The following is a 24295-nucleotide window of genomic DNA, read 5'->3' on the forward strand; positions in this document are numbered from 1 at the left end:
GTTCACCAGGGGAGGAACAGTGTTCTGGCCAGAGGGAGCAATCTGCAGAGTCCCTATAGCTCGAAGGAGCATGGTGAAGAGAGAGGTTGAAAGAATGCTAGTGTGACTTGAGCAGAGAGCTTGGGTGAGAGGAATGTGGGCCTAAGCTGGGGAGGTGGATGCCAGCTCACGTAGCACCTTTAGGCCGTGTGAGAGAATTTGTCATTTTGCCAAGGACAATAAGAAACAGAGGGCTTTAAACACAAAATATGCACATAAATGTTTGGATTTCGGGAAGGTCTTTTCTGACTGCTGGATTGGTTTGCTAGATCAAAATCCATAATGATTAATTAGATCTGGGGGGTAGGGGTAGGAGAGATGAAAGTGAAGGTGACACTCAAGTTCTGGTATCCCTGTGCAAGTGGATGGCATGGTGGAAGACCAGGTTTAGGGACATCATGGGTTCAGGTTATTTTTTCGTGTTTCACTCTTACTGAGGTATAATTACATATTGTTAAGATGCACAAATCTTTTTTTTTTTTTTTCGAGGGATGGAGGGGCAGAGGGATAGAGAGAGAGAGAGAAAGAGACTCCCAAGCAGGCTCCGTGCTCAGTGCAGAGCCAGATGCAGGGCTCAATCCCATGACCCTGGTATCATGACCTGAGCCAAAATCAGGAATCAGATTCTCAACCGACTGAGCCACTCAGGCACCCATTAATCTTTTTTTGATTGAAGTATAATTGACATACAGTATCCTGTTTCAGATATACATGGTAGTGATTTGATATTTTTATAAATTACAAAAAGATTCCCATGATAAGTCTCATTACCATTTGTCACTATACAGAAAGTTACTACAGTTGATTGACTATACTCCCTATGCTGTAGATTTCATTCCTGTGACTTAATTATTTTGTGAGTAGAAGTTTGTACCTGTTAATCCCCTTCCCCTATTTCTCCTGCCTCCACCCTCTCCCCCTCCCCATTCTGGTAGCCAACAATTTGTTTCCTGTGTCCATGAGTCTGTTTCTGTTTTATTTGTAAAATGCACCATTCTCTTTTTTTAATGTTTATTTATTTATTTTGAGAGAGAGAGGGAGCGGGGAAGGGGAAGAGAGAGAAGGAGAGAGAGAATCCCAAGCAGGCTCCATGCTCAGTAAGGAGTGGTGTTCTCAGTTTCACTGTGAGATCATGGCCTGAGCCTAAATCAAGAGTCGGACACTCAACCAACTGAGCCACCCAGGTGCCCCTAAAAAGGCATCATTCTTATTATTTTTTTCTTTTTTAATGTTTATTCATCCCTGAGACAATGCGAGAGAGTGCAAGCAGCAGAGGGGCAGACAGAGGGAGACACGGAATCTGAAGCGGGCTCCAGGCTCTGAGCTGTCAGCGCAGAGCCTGACGCAGGGCTCGAACTCACGAACCATGAGATCGTGACCTGAGCCGAAGTCAGACGCTTACCCGACTGAGCCACTCAGGTGCCCTTCTTATTTTTTTTTTTAATGTTTATTTTTTTAGAGAGGAAGGGGGAGACAGAGAATCCCAAGCAGGCTCCAAACTGTCAATGCAGAGCCCAGTGTGGGGTTTGAACTCCCAAACCACGAGATCATGATGTGAGCCAAAATCAAGAATTGGATGCTTAACCAACTGAGCTACCCAGGCGCCCTAACTGCACCATTCTTAAGCATACAGTTTTCATAAGTACATTATATCAAGATTTAACAATCTTTCTTTTACTCTGAAAGGTTACTCTTTTTCTGTTATTCCTACCACCACCATAACAAAAGGTTACCGCTATACTGATTCTTAACCATTGATTAGTTTGATTTCTATTGCCGTGGATTAGTTTTGTTAGTTTTAAAACTACGTAAACTTCAGAACTTCATGTAAATGTATATATATATATATGTGTGTATTCTTTTGTATCTAATTGCTTTTGGTCAGTACACATACACACACTTTCTTTTTTTAAATCAACTTTATTCAGGGACGTCTGGGTGGTTCAGTTGGTTGAGCATCTGACTTTGGCTCAGGTCATGATCTCATGGTTTGTGGGTTCGAGCTCTGCGTCGGGCTCTGTGATGACAGCTCAAAGCCTGGAGCCTGCTTCGGATTCTGTGTCTTCCTCTCTTTCTGCCCCTCCCCCGCTCACACTCTCTGCTTTTCAAAAATAAATAATTGTAAAAAAAAATTTTTTTTTAAATCAACTTTATTCAGGTATAATGTACTCGCAATCATATGCATACAATTGAAGTAAACAGTTTGAGGTTTAACAAACGTACACATCTGTGTAATCATCACAATAGAGAACATTTTCACCACATTCCAGAAAGTTCCCTTTTGCCTCTTTGCAATTAATCCATGTCCCCAACTCAATCCCACACAATTTCTGATCTGTTTTCTGTTGACATAGATTGGTTTGCCTTTTCTAGAATTTCGTAGAAATGAAATCATACAGGGCGCTCACTTTTGTCTCTGTCTTCTCTTAGCCAAGGTAATATATCAGTAGTCTTTTTTATTACTGAGTAGTATTCCTTATATGAATATACCACAGTTTGTGTATCCATTCTTTTATTGATGGCCAATTGGGTTGTTTCCAGTATTTGGCTATTATTAATAAGGCTGCTGTGAACATTCCATTCCATTCCATGTGTAGACAGTGTTCTCATTTTTCTTGAGTAAATACCTAGAAGTGGAATTGCTCTGTCATTGGGTAGGTGTACGTTTAACATTGTAAGAATCTGCCGAACTTTCCCAAGTGGTTGTTCCATTTATACTCCCACCAGCAGTATATGAGAGCTCCGGTTGCTAACGCTTGGCATTATCAGACTTTTCTTTTATCGGTTATTTATTTTGAGAGAGAGTATGCACATGCAAGCAGGGAAAGGGCACAGAGAGAGGGAGAGAGAGAGAGCATCCCAAGCAGGGCTCGATCTCATGAACTGAAATCAAGAGTTAGATGCTTAGGGGCACCAACGTTAGGTGTCCGACTTCAGCTCAGGTCATAATCTCACGGTTCGTGAGTTCGAGCTCCGCGACGGGATCTGTGTTGACAGCTTAGAGCCTGGAGCCTGCTTCGGATTCCCTCTCTCTCTGCCCCTCTCCTGCTGGCGCTTTGTGTCTCTCTCAATGAATAAACATCAAAAACAACAAAAGAGACGCTTAACCAACTGAGCCACCAGGTGCCCCCAGACTTTAATTTTAGCCATTCTCATGGGTTTCTAGTGGTATAGTGTTATTTTTTATTATTTACTTTTTTATTATTTTTAATCAATTAAAAATTTGAACCTTATTGAAGTATAAATTACATAGTCACCTGTATTTAAAGTGTATAACTTGGTGAGCTTTGCCAGTTGTATATGTAGTGAAAGCACCACCACTGCAGTAAAGATAATGCTTTATTTCCACTAGCCAGAAAGTCTTTTCCTCCACAAGCGTCCTCATGCCTTTCTGCAGTCCTCCTCCTAGTCCCAGCTCAGGCAAGCACCTGTCTCTTTTCTGTATGTTAATTTGCATTTTCTAGAATTCTGTATTAATGAAATCGTATGATAATACACTCTTTCATCTGGCCTCTTTCAGTCAGCTTGATGATTTTGAGCTTTGTTCATGTTATCAAATACTGTTGACTCTTTGAATTGCGCAAGTCCACTTACGTGGGTTTTTACATTACGGTACTGTGAAAATGTATTTTCTCTTCCATATGATTTTCCAATATTTTTGCCTCTAGCTTACTTTAAGGATATAGTATATAATATATATACTGTATACACAACATAACAAACTATGTGTTAATCGACAGTTAATGTTAATCCTTTAGGCTTCCAGTCAGTAGTAGGCTATTAGTAGGTACATTTTTGGGGAGTCAAAAATTATGCATGTACTTTCGACTGTGCAGAGGGTCAGCAACCCTAACCTCTATGTTGTTCAAGGTCAACCATATATCAGTAGTTCATTATTTTTGCTGAATCGTATTATATGGATAAACCACTTTTTGTCTACCTGGTTACCTGTTGATGGACATTTGGGTTGTTTCCAGTCTTAAGAATAAAGATGCCAGCAACATTCATGCAGAAGTCTCCTACAATTTTGCTGATGATTCTGTTAAATAGTGAGAGAATTGATATCTTAACAATATTAAGTTTTCTGATCCAAGAACATTATATTTCTATTTTTAATATCTTTCACCAGTGTTCAGTGGTTCTCAGTGTAGAGGTTTTATACATGTGTTAAATTCATCTCTAAGTATTTCATGTGTTTAATATAATTATACACGGCATTATTTTCCAATTGTTGATTTCTGGTATGTGGAAATACAATTGATTTTTTTTTTTTAACCTATACCACAGTCCACCATTTCACCTAATGCTATTATTTAAAAAAAAATTTTTTTTTTCAACGTTTATTTATTTTTGGGACAGAGAGAGACAGAGCATGAACGGTGGAGGGGCAGAGAGAGAGGGAGACACAGAATCGGAAACAGGCTCCAGGTTCTGAGCCATCAGCCCAGAGCCTGACGCGGGGCTCGAACTCATGGACCGCGAGATCGTGACCTGGCTGAAGTCGGATGCTTAACTGACTGCGCCACCCAGGCACCCCATAATGCTATTATCTTATATGCCTTTGCTTTACCCAGTAGAATTGTTTGAAGGAAGAAATTTGCTGGTTTTGGACTACTTAACTTAAATTTCTTAGAAGTTTCTTAGAATTATTCTTATGTTCCTAAATTGGTATACTATGGAAGAATTTAAAAAATAATTTATGTTGAAATAACTTTTTTTTTTTTAATTTTTTTTTTTTCAACGTTTATTTATTTTTGGGACAGAGAGAGACAGAGCATGAACGGGGGGGGGGGGGGGGGGGCAGCAGAGAGAGAAGGAGACACAGAATTGGAAACAGGCTCCAGGCTCTGAGCCATCAGCCCAGAGCCTGACGCGGGGCTCTAACTCACGGACTGTGAGATCGTGACCTGGCTGAAGTCGGACGCTTAACCGACTGCGCCACCCAGGCGCCCCTATGTTGAAATAACTTTAAGAAAAGTTGCCAGACTACTACAAAGAACTCCTATCCCCTTCACCAAGATTTCCCATGTCCTTGACTGTGTTTATTGAAGTGTGGAGACTCTGAACCTGGGTCTGTCTGATAAAGCAGATAAAGCTAGGATACATATATAAATATGTATATATTTTTTATATATATGCATATACCCAAAGCAATTTATAATTGTATATATTACACAGTTTATCACATATATATAATACGTGTATATTTTGTATTAGCACTTTGTACACTTCTCCTTAAAGTTTACCTTCTGCTATTGGCATATACTCTTTTTTTTTTTTTTAAGGTTTTATTTTTAAGTAATCTCTACACCCAACATGGGGCTCGAACTTACAACCCCAAGATCGAGTCACATGCTAGGGACACCTGGGTGGCTCAGCCCAACTCTTGATTTCGGCTCAGGTCATGAATTCACACGTTCATGAGATTGAGCCCCACGTCGGGCCCTGTGCTGACAATGTGGAGCCTTCTTGGGATTCTGTCTCTCCTTCCCTCTCTGGCCCTTCCCTGCTCATGTGTGCGTTCTCTCTCTCTCTCTCTCTCTCAAAATAAATAAATAAACGTTAAAAGAAGAAAAAAAGTTGTATGCTCTACCTACCGAGCCAGCCAGGTACGCCAATCTCGTACCTCCTTAGCTACAACTTCACGAATCTCTTCCTCCTTCCCTCCAGCTAACAGTAAAAAAAGCTACACCTCCTCTTTTCTGAGATAAATGCCTCCACACTGGCTTTAAATCTCTTCTTTCCCTCATTTCTCTCAAAAAGGAAAGGAAAAGCGAAATGGAAGTCTTTACATCCTCTTTTTACTTACCAACTCAAATTTCTGTTTGTAGAGAATATTACAATTCTCCATATATGGCGGGCTAGGAAGGGCAGATTAGCTGTCGTACAACCCTCTCCCCCTTCCGCTGCTCCCGTATCCCATCCTCCTCGCCTCCCTCCCACCGAAGTCAGGACTCTTAGGATTAGCAATATGAAGATAATCGAGGTAAAACTGAGGCATCAGTAATAAAGGCCCTAATGGTCTTGTTACTATATTGGAAACATCACATTAGAAATTCTTATATTAACTTTTTGAAATATAGCACTTACTTTGTTTTCTGATTATGATACAAATGCATGTTCTTTTAAAAAGAAGACAAAATACACAAGGGAAAAAACTCACCTACCACTCATAGATAGACTCTGTTAACATTTTGGTGGATGTTCTTCAAGTCATTTTTTTTTCCCTCTATGTATTTACTTTTATTTCTTAATACTGATCGCTTTCATTTTTATGATAAGGAAAAGTGAATGTGCCCAGCTAACATCTCAGATAGCGGATTCATTTTTTGAAATTAAAAAGTATTGTGTATTTTTTTAAGTGTTTATAACCTTAGCTTTCCTTTGTTGCATCATTTTCTTAAAAGCCAAGATACATCTGAAAAGTCTCAGGATTGTGATGTGCAGTTTCAAGCCAAGCGTGACTTCCTAATGAGCGGTTTGCCGGATTTGCTGAAACGACAGATTGCAAAGAAAGCTGCTGTATTAGATGTGTACCTTGCAGCGAGTACTAGTTTCCAGAGAGTTGTCCACGTACAACAAAGAGATGATGGTGAGTTTATTATAATTAAACATTTTTAAATGTAGGGTGCCTGGGTGGCTCAGTTCAGCGTCTGACTTCGGTTCAGGTCACGATCTCCTAGTTCATGAGTTTGAGCCCTTCTTGGGCTCTCTGCTGTCAGCCTGTCAGCACAGAGCCCACTTCGGATCCTCTGTCCCTCTCTGCCCATCCCCTGCTTGCGCTGTCCCCCAAATAAATAAATATTAAAGTATTTTTAAGTGTTAGAAGTAATATGAAAGTGTAAGTTGACTTGAAATGAGGCTAAAGTTTAAAGATAATTCTTAAGGAGATTTTAGTGACGATTCGCAGTATGTGTTTCATTGTCTCTTCCTCAGTCTTGGACTCCCTGTACTGCATATGGGGTGTCAGGGCAAGAGAGCCAGAGGCATCCTCAGCCCTCACCACCTTATGCAGCGAAGAGCAGGCGTGCGGGTGGGACCTCAGGTGGATGTTGTTCTCCAGGGAGGCACTGTTCCGAAAAGAAGGCAGTGGTCTTCACGCATGCAGCCTGTGTGTGAACAGATCACCTGTAAGACTTTCTCAGAGGAGCTCCAGCCCTGTCCTCGTCCGATGGGCTGTTGAATGTGCAAGGGAGATGTGTGCCTCCTTTCCAGAACAGCTTTTCCTCTCTCGTTGCATCTAAATCCCCCCTGGAGCAGGTAGCAAGTAGCTCCACACTCCAGTTCACCCTTTCCTCACACACACCCTGCACAAGGGTGAGCTGTTTGCACAAGCCTTCTGCACGGTGGTCTTGGCTTGATCAGAACCTGATTCTGGTTGGATTCAAATGCTACCGCAACCACAATCTTACTTGACTTACATAGTTTTTAATTACCAAAAGTGTACAAAGCTTTATTTCTTTTCCTTGTCGTTGCTCCTACCTAGAGGGTTTTGTGTGTGTGAGTGTGCACGCTCGCGTGCGTGCACAAAAGCATTTATATTCTTCTCAGCTGGCTTTGTGGTTTGGTTTAATGCACTCCTTCTACTCCTAAAATATGCTCTATGTTCTCTTCTGTCTTTTTTCCTTTTGTGTTTCTGACCTTGATAGCTTTTCGGTTTTGTTCAACCTCCCATTTGTACAGGGAACTTCCCAGCCAGCCCTTCTGGTGATATTCTTCTTTCTCTTTCTTCCTCAGCTCTGCCATTGGCCATTCGGTGAACGAAGCCCTTCTTGTTATTTTCACCAGTTCAGTTTTATACAGCATATTCCAATAGTATATTCAACTGTAGAAGTTAGTTATACGTTTCTTCCCTGATTTTGATCAACATTTTCACCAGAGTGCTACTGTAAAATGTATCATATGTGTTTGTGGATCAGGAGATGAAGCAAGCACAGAGACAGCCTCTCTCTTTTAGAGCCTGAAGAGTTGGGGCGCCTGGGTGGCTAAGTCAGTTGACCGTCCGGCTCTTGACTTTGGCCCAGGTCATGATCTCACATCTCGTGAGTTTGAGCCTCGCATTGGGCTCTGCGCTGACTGTGAAGAGCCTGCTTGGGATTCTGTCTCCCTCTCTCTTTGCCCCTCCCATGCTTACTCTCTCTTTCTCGCTCTCAAAATAAATAAAAATAAACTTAAAAAAAACAGAACCGGAGGAGTTAATCACACATTTATTTACTGGTATGCCAGGTCTGCCCTCAGAGTTTAAACCTTAAACCAGGATGCGAACTGCCCCTGAAATTCTTACCCCTAGTAGCAAGGGTTGATTTCAAAAGAAACGAAGTTTGCTATCACTTGGTTATTTTAAACAATTGGGAAGGAAGACTCAATATTTTTGTTAATTGTATCTGTTGGAGGAGAGGAGTTTGGTTTTTGAGTTTTGGTATTTTTGTGTTAACTATGTAGCTGTCAGGTCTTTTCACGTTTGCGTATTTGGCATTCGATGTAATGAATGAAGATAATTAAGACCTTTGTTTTCTGTTTTGCTTTAGGATGCCATTTGTGGCATTTGAAACCACCCACTTGCCCTCTCTTAACCAAACTTAAAGAACTGGATACTAGAGTAATAGATCTCTCAAGATGTGTTCTTGCTCTTGGTGAATTTTCAACATTGAATTCAAATTCTAAAAGTACTAATTCTGCTGTTGTGGTAAGTACCAGAGATCCCGGCTATTGTACGGTGTTTCCTTCATATCTTCAGAGGGAAAGCAAACAGATATCTGCTACTGTGGCCTAAAGTTCTTTTTTCCCTGGAGTCCAGTTTAAAAATTTTTTTTTTTCTTTTTTTTTTTCAACGTTTATTTATTTTTTGGGGACAGAGAGAGACAGAGCATGAACGGGGGAGGGGCAGAGAGAGAGGGAGACACAGAATCGGAAACAGGCTCCAGGCTCTGAGCCATCAGCCCAGAGCCTGACGTGGGGCTCGAACTCCCGGACCGTGAGATCGTGACCTGGCTGAAGTCGGACGCCCAACCGACTGCGCCACCCAGGCGCCCCTAAATTTTTTTTTTTTTCAACGTTTATTTATTTTTGGGACAGAGAGAGACAGAGCATGAACGGGGGAGGGGCAGAGAGAGAGGGAGACACAGAATCGGAAACTGGCTCCAGGCTCTGAGCCATCAGCCCAGAGCCTGACGCGGGGCTCGAACTCCCGGACCGGGAGATCGTGACCTGGCTGAAGTCGGACGCCCAACCGACTGCGCCACCCAGGCGCCCCCCCCTAGAGTCCAGTTTTAAAGAAAAAAAATCCCAAATGAGGTAGACATCTCTTTTAAATACTCCTGGAGCTTTAGAAACATTTTAAGAATTAATGGTAGCCAGGGCACCTGGGTGGCTCAGTTGGTTGAGTGTCGGACCTTGGCTCAGGTAATGATCTTGTGGTCTGTGAGTTTGAGCCCCATGTCAGGCTCTGTGCTAACAGCTCGGAGCCTGGAGCCTGCTTCGGATGCTGTGTCTCCGTCTTCCCCCCCGCCCCCGTCAAAAATGAATAAACATCATGGGGCGCCTGGGTGGCTCAGTCGGTTAAGCGGCCAACTTCGGCTCAGGTCATGATTTCGCGGTCCGTGAGTACGAGTCCCACATTGGGCTCTGTGCTGACAGCTCAGAGCCTGGTACCTGTTTCAGATTCTGTGTCTCCCTCTCTCTGACCCTACCCCGTTCATGCTCTGTCTCTCTCTGTCTCAAAAATAAATAAACATTAAAAAAAATTTTTTTTTTTAATGAATAAACATTAAAAAAAATTCTATAAAAAAAAGGAATTAAGGGTAGCCAGTTTCAAAAGAATATTAGATTATATAGCACATTTAGATATTGTGTAAATCAGCATTCTAATCTAATGTGTAAAGTACAATTAGTTGAAAGAAGGAACAAGAAAAATATGAATTAAGTCCCTAAAAACTATGCAAATGCAGCTTTGCTGTTAAGGTTTTATTTAGTCACTGAAGCTAATCCTACATTAATATTGACTAGTTATCGACAGAAAATGGTTGGTGACTAATATTAATAGACAATGTGGGGGGCACCTGACTGGCTCAATGAAGCAGGCGACTCTTGTTCTCAGGGTTATGAGTTCAAGTCCCATGATGGGTGTAGAGATTACTTAAAAAAAACATCGAAACGTCTTTAAAAAAACAGACAATGTGGGTCCATTATTGAGCTTTTTTTTCTTTATTGCAGTTTGTGGAGAGAAGGAAAGATTTGACTGAAGAAGTAAGAAATGTTTTGCTGGAGGAAATTAGGTGGTCAAATCCCGAATTTTCTTTGAGGAAATATTTTTCTTTGCTTCTTAAAAAACGAAGTGAGCACCAGGTACTTTCTGAGTGTCATCGTAAACAAGGTTAGTGATAACTGTTATCATTTACATTAACGTTTTGTTTTTGAAAACATTAAGACTTGGTCTTTGACTCTTGGAAGTCCACTGAGAGGATATTGCTTATGGTTGGCAGGGAAAATTGTTCAGTTGTATTAAAGCATCTTGTTCAATGCAGTGTTGGCCCCTGCCATTCTCCACAGGTACAAACCCAAAGACAGGTTTAATATTGTTAAAATATTAATAGTTCATTTAAGGAGAGCCTTAGGTGAGATCATTTGAACTGACTTGCCTTTATATAACTTGTACAAAAGGCAATCTAGATAACACAATATCCTGCTTGCTTTCAGCGGCCCACATTTGATTCTTGCCTCTTCATTTTATAGTAATAAGATTGTTGGATATTTTGAAGTAATATTAAGATTTTGGATATTAAAATTTGTTTTTTGTTAATTAGTAAGCACATGCATTTCTCTAACTTCTGAAATAGAAAGTCCAGAACTTGAACCTGATGTCAATCAAAAAGAAACCAAAAGGAAACGAGTGGAAATGGAAATTCAGAAGTCAAAAAGAAAGAAGCCAAACGAGTATTCACAAAGCCCAAAAAAGATAAATGGGAAACCAGAAGAACTTGACAAAAGAAACAACTCCACTGGGATAAAGCTAGACTCTTGTAAAGGCCTTCTTTCTAAAACATCCAGGAAGAAACAAACTGCTTCGAGTACAACATGTAAAATAGAAACAGAAGCAGTTGAAGATTCTGATGTTCTGATAATAGATGATGGCAAAGAGCCTACATCAGAAAGATCTCCTGTTCCTGGTAAATTAGATCTTCTTCCTCTCGGCCTAGAACTTTTTTGTTTGTTTTCTCTTCTTGTTCATTTTCTCTTTAATATATGTTCTTTGCAACATTCGAACAATATATGTTTATAAAACAAGAAGTGGAAGCCTTACTAATTATAATCACAGTCTTACAGAAAACCACATTTAACAGATAGGTGTTTGGTCTTTGATTTTTCTGTGTGCTTTTTAAACAACCTGGGATTATATCTCTTTAACATGTCTCTGACTTACTCCCATTTGGGTTCTTTAGCTTTTTCAAAAATATTCTATTGAATTGATTAATTCGTCCATTTATGTGGCTGAATGGATGTTTTAATATTTGTATAGCAAGTCTCCTCTATCGTTTTTTTTAAAAACTATTCATGTATCGGGGTACCTGGGTGGCTCAGCTGGGTGATCATACCAACTTCGGCCCAGGTCATGATCTTGCAGTTCGTGGGTTTGAGCCCCACGTCGGGCTCTGTGCTGATAGCTTGGAGCCTGGAACCTGCTTCAGATTCTGTGTCTCCATCTCTCTCTCTCTCTGCCCCTCTCCTGCTCGTGCTCTTTCTCTCTCCAAAAATAAACATTAAAAAAAATTAAAAAATAAAATTATGTTCATGTATCTACTCTGCTGAATAAACTATAGATTCTCTTACTCCACAAATCCCACTGGGGTTTGATTTTGCATTAGTGTATAGATTAATTTGGAGTGAATCGGCATGTTTACCACATTCAGTCTTCTCAAATGGGAGTGTGGCACATCTCCATTTACCTAGGTTGACTTTGTAGGACATTTTAATGTTTCTTTTCAGGGATCAAAGGATGCTTCACAAAAATTACGCTGCCTTTATTCTTTAGATTATTTCTTAGGGTATAAATTCCTTTTCATATATCATGTTTTTTTAGTGATTACTTAAATTTTAAGCATGTACTTTTATTTTTTCATTATTTTTTGTAAGTAATCTCTACCCCCAACATGGGACTTGAGCTTACAACCCTGAGATCGAGTCACATGCTCTGGTCACTGAGCCAGTGAGGCACCCCTAATTGAGTACTAACTTTTAAACTTTACTGCCATGAGACTTTATGGCAGTTAGTTTTTTGGGGGTTTTTTGTTTTGCTAATTATTTTTTTAGCGTTTATTTATTTTTGAGACAGAGAGAGGCAGAGCACAAGCAGGGGAGGAGCAGAGAGAGACACACATAGAATCCGAAGCAGGCTCCAGGCTCTGAGCTGTTAGCACAGAGCCTGATGTGGGGCTCGAACTCATGAGCTGTGAGGTCATGATCTGAGCTGAAGTCAGACACTTAACCAACTGAGCCACCCAGGTGCCCCTATGGTGGTTAGTTTTTAAGGGGGAAGAATTGATATGAAGATATGAAGAATATGATAGGAAGAATTTTAAATGTTAAGTTTTGAAATTGCCCTTTTGACATTTTGTAAATATAAATACTGTACAAATATTCATTGTTTACATGAAACAATAATGTAAATGTGTAAGAATATATGCTTATGTTAAGGAACAATGCTTCAATGTATATGTTTTGCTTTAGATTCTGGAACTGAAGACATGCTATGGACAGAAAAGTATCAACCCCAGAACTCCAGTGAGCTCATAGGCAATGAGCTAGCTATAAAAAAATTACATAGGTTGGTAAAACATGTAAAAGAATTGAGAAATAGTTTTACATTTAGTTTGTTTTGAATCTAGTTTGTTTAGTTTGTTTGAATCTAGTTTTACTATTTATTTACTTTGTTTTATTTATACTAAAATATAGAAATTATAAAGTATTACTTGTATGATAAAATCTTTTTAAAAAAGGAAATTAAGAAAAACATGAAAAGTAAATATCCTTCTTGTCTATTTCTACTCTCTAGAGGTAACAACTATTAAAGGTTTCTTGTAGAATCTTCCAGAAAAAAATTTATGCATATGTTAGCTCCTTTCTTCCTAACAAATAGGGTCATATTACTACTAATTCAGGTCCATAGTCCTTTGTCTACAATTCCCACATCCAAAAAAGTTCTGAAAATTAAAAGTTACTAACTTACGGTTTTTATGGATCCCACTTGGTAGGAGTTCATACCTTTTTAAAAAATTTTTTAATGTTTATTCTTTGAGAGAGAGAGAGACACAGCGCAAAGAGGGAAGGGGCAGAGAGAGAGGGAGACAGAATCCAAAGCAGATTCCAGGCCCAAGCTGTCAGTACAGAGCCCTATGCGGGGCTCAAACTCACAAACCACAAGATCATGATCCGAGCTGAAGTCAGATGCTTAACTGATTGAGCCACCCAGGCGCCCCTCATATCTTTTTTTTTTTTTTAATAAAAACGTTAAGTGATTATTTTGTAATACCAGAGACCCCAGAGGGGTATTGTGTTATGTGTGGTATATGTACCAAATTACTTTTCTAGTATCTGAAAAATTTTGAATTCTAAAACTCACCTGGTCCAAAGGATTTCATATAAGAAATAGGGGCCTATAATAATAGTTAACACTTTGAGCTTAGTACTGTGCTAAGTGCTTGTATTATTCTTAGCCCCTGTAATCCTTACAACTATACTATGAGCGTAAATACTGCTGTGCTCATCTTATAGATAAGGAATGGACCTATAGAGGTTGAATTATTTGTCCAGGGTCACCCAGCTTGAAAGTAGTGGGCTGGAACTCAAACTTGAGCAGTCTAGCTCTAAGCTAGAACTTAATCTTTCTGCTTATACTTAGCACTGTGTATTAGACATGTTTCATATCATCACAGAGTCTACCTGAACTCTTTATAGTTGTTCCGTACTGGTTTCATAGGTGAGGGTACTGTAGTGTCTCTTTTCTCCTACTGAAGTACTTTTATGTTTTTCCCTTTGGAACCTAATCTGAACAAGGTTGCAGTGGATATCCTTGTGCATACAGTGTTGTATATTTTGGTAAAAAATTACTTCCTTTAGAAATATTTGTGCCCATGTAAAAATATTTTACTATTTCGTTGATTCAAAGAGATAAGGCTCTATTCTGTGAATTAGTTAATTAACACATATTTTCTTATGGCAGTTGGTTGAAAGACTGGAAGAGACGAGCCGAATTGGAAGAAAGACAAAATTTGAAGGGAAAAAAAGATGAGAAACAGGAAGGTATCTTGAGGCATTTTCTCCATTTCACTGAACGTGTTTAGTTAGATTGGCTCTAAATGTGTATGAAATTTCTTAATTGTATTTTATATTTGATTTCCTAGTTTTTGTAAATAAGTGTCTAGCATCTATTGCTGCCTGAGCAATTATCAAATGATAATTTGCATTTGAATAATTTTTCAGATCTGTCGGATAGCATTGATTTTAAAGGCAGTTCAGATGACGAAGAAGAGAATCGCCTTTGCAATACTGTTCTGATAACAGGGCCGACAGGAGTGGGGAAGACTGCCGCGGTGTATGCGTGTGCTCAGGAGCTTGGATTTAAGGTTAGTAACAGCTACGCCAGGAGGATGTTAATGTAACTGTTGCACTCGAATTAAAGGAAGACCGACCATTCTGCCTTGCTTTCATGTATTCTTCCAGATATTTGAAGTCAATGCCTCTTCTCAGCGCAGTGGTAGACAAATTCTGTCTCAACTGAAGGAAGCTACCCAGTCCCATCAAGTGGACAAACAAGGTGTAAACTCTCAGAAACCTTGTTTTTTTAATAGTTACAACCTAGGCAAGTCACCAAGTAAGTAAATTCTTTTGCTTAGGTCATAACCTTTGAGAGAAAGTGAAATCTACAAAAAGAATTTTAATAATCAGCATTTTTTTTTTTTTTTGCCTTTTGTTTTTTAACCTTTTCCTATACACACACGTGCGTGCACCTTTTTTATGTTTTCCTGGATGGTTTTAAAATAAACCTCCAGACCATCATATAATTTTATTTGTATGTACTTCAGTAGGTATCTCTAATTGATAAGGGCCTTTAAAAAGCATAACCAGGGGTGTCTGGGTGGCTCGGTCTGTTAAGCGTCTCACTCTGGATTTCAGCTCAGGTCATGATCTCACACAGTTTGTGGACTCGAGGCCCACATTGGGTTCTGCACTGACAGTGCGGAGCCTGCATGAGATTCCCTGACCCTCCTCACACGTGCTTGCTCCCTCTCTCAAAATAAATAAACGTAAATAAAATAAAAAGCATAACCACAGTAATCATTATTAGACCTAATGAAATTAGCTATGTATCTTAATTTGATCTAATACATACTCTTATTTTGGTGTTCTGTTGTTTCAAATGGTTCGTGCAAATTTGGATTCAAACAAGGTTTACATCTTACATTTGACTGATGTCTTTTAAATGTCTTTCAGTCTCCCTAATAATTCCCTCATCCTTTTCATATCATTTATTTGTTGAACGTGGATCATTTTTCATAAAATCTCTCACATTTTAGATTTCGCTGATTGTATGTTCATGGCGTCAGTTAACATATTCCTCTTCCCTATATTTCTTGTAAACTGGCAGTTAGATCTGTGATATTGATTAGATTAAGGTTCTGTTTCAGGGCTACCATACATGCATAGGCGGGGCTGTGTGCTTCCTATGGCATCAAAGTGGAAGATAACATTTGTGATAGTCACATGGCTCAGTGAGTTCAGTTGTTTTCAGGCTGATCCATCCATTATAAAGTTCCCCATCACTCTTTTATGTAGCCATGAATGATCTTTATCTAGTAGATTATTTCATTAGGAGTTAAAAAATGGGTGATTTTGTAATTTACTGAGCCTTTCTGAATTTATTAGTTGAAATTGTAAGGAGAATTTCTCCTCATCAGTTGTTTGGACACTTTGACATACAATTTGTACAGGAAAGGCACGAGAAATGTTTCATTCTTTCCTTTTTAAAAATTTATTTTGTTTGTTTTTTTAGAGAGAGCATGAGTGGGCGAGAGGGGCCGGGAGAGAGAATCCCAAGCAGACTCTGTGCTCAGCGTAGAGCCTGACGTAGGGCTCAATCCCACAACCATGAGATCATGACTTCTGAGCCAAAATCAAGAGTCAGACGCTTGATGGACTGAGCCACGCAGGCACTCCCATTCTTTTCTTTCATTTATCAGTTCTTAAAGTAGTGGTGCCCTAGTAGTCTCTAAAGTTATCCAATGAGTTTTTGGGTAGTCTACTTTTTTTTTTTTTTTTTTTTTTTTTTTTTTTAGTATTATGAGGAACTCATGGATTTGTATCTATTTAATGTGTTTCAGTCCTTTGTGTTCATTATTCGTTGTGGCTATTACAATTTTCTTTTTGTCACTAGTTTAAACAGCTGTGATTTTGATGTGGGTTGCTGGAGTTTTCTTCATGTTTCATGTGGTTGGGGTTTGTTGAGCTTCTTGGATGTATGCGTTTATAGTTTTCATCAAATCTGGAAAATTCCAAGCATTGTGTCTTTTTTACTCTTAATTAAAAGAGGTTTGACATATAACATTGTATAAATTTAGGGCATACAAGTGTTAATTTGATACATTTCTATATTGTAATATGCTTGCCATTGCATTGATAATTAGCATCTCTATCATGTTACATAATTATCACTTCTTTTTAGTGGTTGGAATAATTAAGTTATAGTCTCAGGAAGTTTGGTGATTATAATACAATGTTGCTTGTATTTACCATACTGTGCATTAGATCTCTAGGATTTATTTACTCATTGCAAGTTTGTACCCTTAAACAGTATCTATCCTGTCCCCAGTCCCTTTCTCCTGGCAACCACCATTTTACTCTCTGTTTTTTGTGAGTTTGAGTTTTTAGATTCCATATAGAAGTGATGTCATACAGTGCTTGCTTTTCTCTGTCTGACTTACCTCACTTAGCCTCATGTGCTCCAGGTCCATGCATGCTGTCATAAATGGCAGGATGTTCTTTCTTAACGGCTGAATAATATTCCATTGTGTATATATACCACATCTTTATCCATTCATGCATGGGTACTTAGGTTGTTTCCATAGCACATTCTGTCGTGAATCATGCTGCAGTAAACATGGGAGTGTGTATATCTCTTCGAGATCCCATTTTTGTTTCCCAGAAGCACAACTATAGCAGATCTATTTTTAGTTTTGGGGAGAAACTTCATGTTGTTTTCAATAGTGGTTGAGCCAGTTTACATTCCCCTCAACAGCACACAAATCTTCCCTTTTCTCCACATCTTCGCCAGCACTTGTTATCTCTTCAAATAATTTTTCTCTTCTCCTCTCCTTTGACAATTTTAATTATATATATATTAGACCACCTTGAGTTGTCTTCTAGCTTGATGATTGCATGTGCAATTTTTCAGTCTTCCTTTGCTCTGCATGTTTCATCTTGGATAGTTTCTAACTATTTGAGTTCACAGATCTTATTTTCTGCAGTAACTAGTATACTGTCAGTGCCATCCAATGTATTTTTTTATTTCATACATTGTAGTTTTCATTTCTAGAAGCTTGACTTGGGTCCTTTTTATAGTTTCTGTGTTACCATGCCCAATTTTTCCTGTAAGTTTTTGAACAGAAGAAACAGTTATGACTATTTTAGTCATAGTGTTCTTGTTTACTAATTAGTGTTCTTGTCTATTAATTCTGTCATCTGTGTCATTTCTGAGTTGGGTTCAGTTAATTGATTTTTTTTTTCATTATGGATTGTATTTTCATGCCTTTTTGGTGCCTGATAATTTTGTTGTTGTTGTTGTTGTTTTTTAATTTTTTTTTCAACGTTTATTTTTTTGGGGACAGAGAGAGACAGAGCATGAACGGGGGAGGGGCAGAGAGAGAGGGAGACACAGAATCGGAAACAGGCTCCAGGCTCTGAGCCATCAGCCCAGAGCCTGACGCGGGGCTCGAACTCACGGACCGCGAGATCGTGACCTGGCTGAAGTCGGACGCTCAACCGACTGCGCCACCCAGGCGCCCCGTTGCCTGATAATTTTGATCAGACGTCAGACTTCGTGCAGTTTACCTTGTTGGGTATTGGACATTTCTACATTCCCATAACTACTCTTGAATTTTGTTCTGGAATACATTTAAGTCACCTAGAAACAGTTTGATCATTTCGGGTCTTCTGCTATATTAGCAAGACCATAGCAGCATTTAGTGTAAGACAAATTTTGCCATTGCTTAGGTAAAATCCTTCTGAGTACTCTGTCCACTTCCCCATTAATTCTGAAGTTTGCTGTTCTAATGGGAAGAGGAACTGTTCCCAGCTCTCTGTAAGCCTTAGATTATTTCTTCTAATCTTTCACTGATCACTACTCCATTGAAGGCTTGAGGGAGACGCTCTGCACATTTCTGGAACACTCCGTGGAGCTCTCTGCTCTTCACTATTCTGCCCTGTGATTGCAATCAGCCTTGGCCTCCCTGGAGGCCTGTTCAGTCTCCTGAACTCAAGGAAACCTCTGGACTGGCTTCCCCCTCTTCACTGTGGCCTATACATTGTCTCAAGGCAGGAACCAGGCAATTCCTGGGGTTCACCTTGTTTGTTTCTTCTCTTAGGTATCACTGTCCTTTTTTGCATTATTTTCAAAGTCTTAAAAAGCATTGTTTCATATATTATGCTTAGTTATTTGCTGTTATTTCAGATAGATTGGTAACTCCAGTATATGTCTTGGCCAAATGCAGAGCCCTTTTTTCTTTTTGTGTTTTTTGACTAGCAGTAACCTGACTTAATTGGCTTGTGTCCTTTACACATAGCCCCAGTAATCTTTGATATTTGTTTTTGCTTTCTGGCTTGTTAAGATGTTCCAGACCTAGAAGGTAGCTACTTCTCCATGGAGCTGATTGTTTTGGTGAAAGATCCTTTAAGAAGATTATATAAATAAGGGCACCTGGTGGCTCAGTCGGTTAAGCGTATGACTTCGGCCCGGGTCATGATCTTGCGGTTTGTGAGTTCAAGCCCTCTGTTGGGCTCTGTGCTGACAGGTCAGAGTCTGGAGCCTACTTTGGATTCTGTGTCTCCCTCTTTCTCTGCCCCTCCCCTGCTTACACCCTTGTCTGTCTGTCTCTCTCTCAAAAATATATATTAAAGAAAAAAAAAGAATATATCTATAAAATTTAGCCAAGTACCTACTACCTACTAGGTATATTATTTAAATTTGGCATGTATTTTCTTTTTTTTTTTTTTTTAATTTTTTAATGTTCATTTTTGAGAGAGAGAGAGTACAAGCAGGGGAGGGACAGAGAGAGAGGGAGACACAGAATCCTCCAGACCCCACCCAATGTGGGGCTCAAATTCACGAACTGTGAGATCATGACTTGAGTCGAAGTTGGACACTTAACCTACTGAGCCACCCAGGTGCCCCTTGGCATTTATTCTCTAAAACCAGTCTTCGGACTGATGCCAATCCATGATCAAACAATCCTTGTACTATGCCAAAATTAGAAAAATAAGGACAAAATAGTGAGTTTTTTTATAAATCGCCATCTCTTCAATATAAAGAAATATTTTTTTATTTTAAGATTATGTTCCAGGGCACCTGGGTAGCTCAGTTGGTTGAGCGTCCAACTATTTTGGCTCAGGTCCTGGTTTCATGATTCGTGAGTTCGAGTCCCATGCTGGGCTCTGGGCTGCTGGTCGTGGAGCCTGCTTGGGTTTATGACATAATAGTGATGTCTAGGATAATATCTCAAATTCAAAATTTTCGGTAAGTTTTCAAACATCTGTAATATGCAAAGAATATCATAAGATCTGTGGAGATGGGGTGCAAGAAAAAGAATAGGACAGATACAGTCATGGAATTGTGCACATATGATGGTACAGGAAAAGATCGTGCTCCTAATAATAATTTGCACATGTGAGGACTGAATCAGAGCACTTGGAGGAGAGAAAAAACATGCTCTGGTACAAATGCTTGGTGCCATGGGACCTCAGGAGGGTAGAGATCAAACATTTGCTTTTAAACTTTGTATTGATCCTCCATAGTATCCTTAAAAAAAACATTCTTTGCTTGTGATATCCACATACTATAGGGAAACTGAAGTTGGATAACAGTGTTCTGTCTGTGCTCAGTATGTACATTATCTTTCTTCCTCCAGCCTCCTCTGAACCCAAGCAGATGTACAGAAAGTGAATGGAGGGATTATGAACATTATTTGCTTCAAGGGTGTATGTTTGTTTGGAAAAGAATGTCTTTTCTAAATGCCCAGTTTTACCTTCTCTGATGATAGAATAACTGTAACAATATACTAATATTTGTACACAGTGTAAGAATGAAAGAAATCTTCTGTATCAATTTTTAACTGGTAAGAGTAGAAATATAGGCTGTGGATAACTCAGTCTTACCATCTGTTTAACTTTTAGAATATTTACCTTTACGTAAATTTGGTTTTGGCAGAAAAATTAAGCTCTCCTAAGAAAGTTATTACATCACCAAGGAAACTTCCTCCGCAGTCACCACAAAGTAGCGTACCAAAACGAACACTTCCGCCTAAAACTTTGGCAAATTACTTTAAAGTTTCTTCTAAGCCAAAAAAAAATGAAGAAATAGTACTTCTGGAAAATAATAAAGGTAAGACATTAAATTGACAAAATATATGTGATATTTTTTAATAATGACCTTCATACATAAAATATCCTATTTCATGAGTTCCTATTGCTATTGATTTTTTAATGTTCTAATTCTTTTTTATTTTTCTGTAATCTATTTTTCTAAATGTTTATTTTTGAGAGAGGGAGAATGAGTGTGGGTGGGGGAGGGGCAGAGAGAGAGAGAGAGAGAGAGAGAGAGAGTGTGGGATAGAGGATACAAGGCAGGCTCTGGGTCAGGTTTCACAAACCAAACGTGAAATCATGACCTGAATCGAAGTCGGACGCTCAACTGACTGAGCCACCTAGGTGCCCCTATTTTTATTATTTTTAGAGAGAGTGAGACCACAAGCAGTGGAAAGGGGAGGGGGGGAGGTGAGGAGAGAGAGAGAAAGAGAAAGAATCTTAAGCAGGCTCCAGGCTTAGCGTGGAGCCCAATACGGAGCTCAATCCCACAACCCTGGGATCATGACCTGAGCTGAAATCAAGAGTTGTTCACTCAACTGACTGAGCCACCCAGGTACCTCCTACTGCTATTTATTAAACCTCAGCTACTTTGAAGGTCATACACATAGGAGTTTTGACATTTTGTTTCAGCTTTTTTCTTCCCCCACCCTTGTTTCAGTTTTGATAGGGGGTTTCACTTTGAGCTTAGTTTGCAGAAATATCCAGTGTTCTGTTAAAGGTTGATTTGAATCTAAAATATTAATATTTTGTTTATGCAGGAATCAAAAATTCTTGTGAACAGAAACCAATTATTCAGACTAAATCTACAAACACAACTAAGTCAAATGTCAAAGAATTTGGAGCTGAGGAATCCAACAGGAAAAACGCAACATCTCTCATTCTTTTTGAGGAGGTAGGCTTGTGGACATATGTTCATGATATCTTATAATACAAATTTTTGTATGAGGTGCCTGGATGGCTCAGTTGAGTGTCCGACTCTTGATTTCAGCTCAGGGCATGATCTTGCAGTTCGTGAGCTCGAGCCCTGCTTCAGGCTCTGCTCTGACGTTGCGGAGCCTTCTTAAGATTCTGTCTCCCTCTCTCTGCTCCTCCCCAACTTGTGCATGCATGCGTATTCTCTCACTCTCTCTCTGTCTCTCTCAAATAAACATTAAAAAAACCCTTATTCTACAGATTACTACATGTGTTACTGTGACGTGTTGTAAAATAGCCAAGAAAGTCAGGAAGACTTGTATCTATTTGAATTTTAAGTGAATGAAACTGCAACCATAGAAGAATTTTTCAGAAAGATGATTAATGCAATTCAGGGTTATTAATTATTGTTCAGCGATTATAGAAATTATTCTGATTCATACTTGTTCAGGTATAGGTGACTGCTTTTTTTGGTTTAATATTTATTTGATAATTTTTTTTACTTATAATGGTGTAAAACATTTTAAGCTTTCAGTGTGGGCTGAATTCACAGTGTTCATAAATTTAATAAATTCATAAACTTTGTCTCTGACAGACTTACAGTGTATCTAGTATGTGTACATGACATATCCAGCACATGTTTTGTTACTCAGTATACTAATATTCTCATAAATGGTTCTTAGGTTGATGTCATTTTTGAGGAAGATGCTGGGTTTTTGAATGCAATCAAAACATTCATGGCAACAACTAAAAGACCTGTAATCCTTACTACAAGTGGTAGGTAACAGTGATTTTACAGCTAATTACTTTTGGTTAAAATATTTGAGAAAGCCTCAAATTTTAGTTAGAAATGTTCCTTTAAAAGTCTGCTAGTAAAGGGGCGCCTGTTGGCTGAGTTGGTTAAGCATCCGACTTTGGCTCAGGTCATGATCTCAGTTTGTGAGTTTGAGCCCTGCATCAGAGCTCACAGCCTGGAGTCTGCTTCAGATTCTGTGTCCTCCTCCTCTCTCTCTGTCCCTACCCTGCTTGCACTCTGTCTCTCAAAAAATAAATAAACTTTAAAAAAAAAAAAGTCTAGTAGGGGCATCTGGGTGGCTCATTCGGTTAAGTGTCTGACTTCAGCTCAGGTCATGAGCTCACGATTGTGAGTTCGAGTCCCACTTTGGATTGTCTGCTGTCAGCAGAGAGCCTGCTTCGGATCCTCTGTCCCGCCCCCCCCCCCCCCCCCCACCTCTCTGCACCTCCCCTGCTCATGTTCTCAATCTCTCAAAAAAAAAAAACATTAAAGAATAAAAAATGAAAGTCTACTAGTAAATTAACTTTTTTTTTCTAAAATTTGGAGGCTCCTAGATCATTTCTTAAACGAAGAATTATTCAAATTTATGATTAGTTCTCAGCTTTGAGTAATTACAAAATTAATATGTTACCTTGCAAATGGCACCAAACATCATTCACTGGTCAGAACTTTTTATGGAACCCAGCCTTTCTGCAGTTCCTTAATATTGAACTTAGCCATTCCTTAACCCCTGAGAACACTTCCATATGGATTATTGCCTATTTTAAAGTAAGTTGTAACCAGCCTGATTGCTCTAAACTTCCTAATAATTAGTGTTTGGTGTTCAATTTTAAAACTCATAGTTTTTTTTTTTTCATTATAAACACTGAATTATAACAGTGTTTTCTAATATTTTTCATTGCACATATTCAGTAGCATATCTCTGCTATAAATTTCTAGAGGAAAATAAATGTTAGTTTATGTCAGACTCCACTTATAAATTAATGGGTCATTTGACTGTTAGTGATTGTCCTCTAAAAATATTGATATAAATTGTATTATTCAAAGGTTACATGACAGTTTAATTAAAAGATCAATTATTTTAGGTCAAGATAGAAATTCACTTCCTTAATGATTTATAATTTGCATATTTTTATTACCGATGAGATACAGAATATTTTCATAGAGAAAGTATAACTGGACAAAGTAATTTAATGGTCTTAATGGTTTTTTAAAATGTTTTCTTTCCTATAGATCCAACATTTAGTTTAATGTTTGATGGCTGCTTTGAAGAAATTAATTTCAGTACTCCTTCGCTTGTAAGTTTTGAATTTTGATCATAAATCATATATCACAATTCTGTAAAAGATGGTTTCTTATGATAGTGCCAGTGTATCTTCAGTACATTGCTGATTAGGAGAGTGAACATCTCTGCCCTGTTCCTGATGGTAGGGTGAAAGGCATTCTTTACCATTAAGTGTGATATTAGCTGTATATTTTCATAGATGGTCTTTATCGGTTAGCTGTATTTTTATTGTGAATGGTGTTAAATTTTGTCTGGTGGGTTTTTTCCTGTCTTTTGAAACAATCATCTGGTTTATCTTTTTAATTCTATCACTATGGTGAATGATGTTGTTTGATTTTTGGATGTCAGACCAGTCTTGCATTCTTAGGATAATATGGTCATCCTGCATTATGTCTTTTATATATTTCTGGATTTGAGACTTTTTCCCTGTACTTTGTGAATATATTGTAGATTCTGTTATGTTTGTGTGAACAAATATTCTCCTGTAATATGTGGCAGCTAAAATTTCTGTTCCGTTCTTTTAGTGTTAGCTGGGCTGCTTTGAGCTAGGCCCACACATGTGAAGTTCAGGTATCAACCAGGGATTTGCATTCTTCTTTTAGCTAGAGTTTCTGTTTCCCTCCTTTCAATGAACT

General features: G+C 38.8%; 1 protein-coding gene across 3 annotated transcripts in view; it reads left to right on the forward strand.

Moving 5' to 3' along the window:
* ATAD5 (ATPase family AAA domain containing 5) overlaps window positions 1–24295 on the forward strand; it is a 46483-nt gene that overhangs the window by 14340 nt on the left and 7848 nt on the right. For all 3 annotated transcript variants that reach the window (XM_043583655.1, XM_043583656.1, XM_043583657.1), the window contains exons 7-18: window positions 6447–6631; window positions 8568–8725; window positions 10252–10411; window positions 10875–11204; window positions 12763–12859; window positions 14255–14334; window positions 14515–14657; window positions 14755–14905; window positions 20510–20683; window positions 21426–21559; window positions 22263–22356; window positions 23609–23673. In XM_043583655.1, coding sequence (XP_043439590.1) covers window positions 6447–6631; window positions 8568–8725; window positions 10252–10411; window positions 10875–11204; window positions 12763–12859; window positions 14255–14334; window positions 14515–14657; window positions 14755–14905; window positions 20510–20683; window positions 21426–21559; window positions 22263–22356; window positions 23609–23673 — 1771 coding nt within the window. The remainder of the gene's footprint in view (window positions 1–6446; window positions 6632–8567; window positions 8726–10251; window positions 10412–10874; window positions 11205–12762; window positions 12860–14254; window positions 14335–14514; window positions 14658–14754; window positions 14906–20509; window positions 20684–21425; window positions 21560–22262; window positions 22357–23608; window positions 23674–24295) is intronic.

The sequence above is a fragment of the Prionailurus bengalensis genome, chromosome E1 (assembly GCF_016509475.1).
Source record: "Prionailurus bengalensis isolate Pbe53 chromosome E1, Fcat_Pben_1.1_paternal_pri, whole genome shotgun sequence".
Taxonomy (NCBI): Eukaryota; Metazoa; Chordata; class Mammalia; order Carnivora; family Felidae; genus Prionailurus; species Prionailurus bengalensis.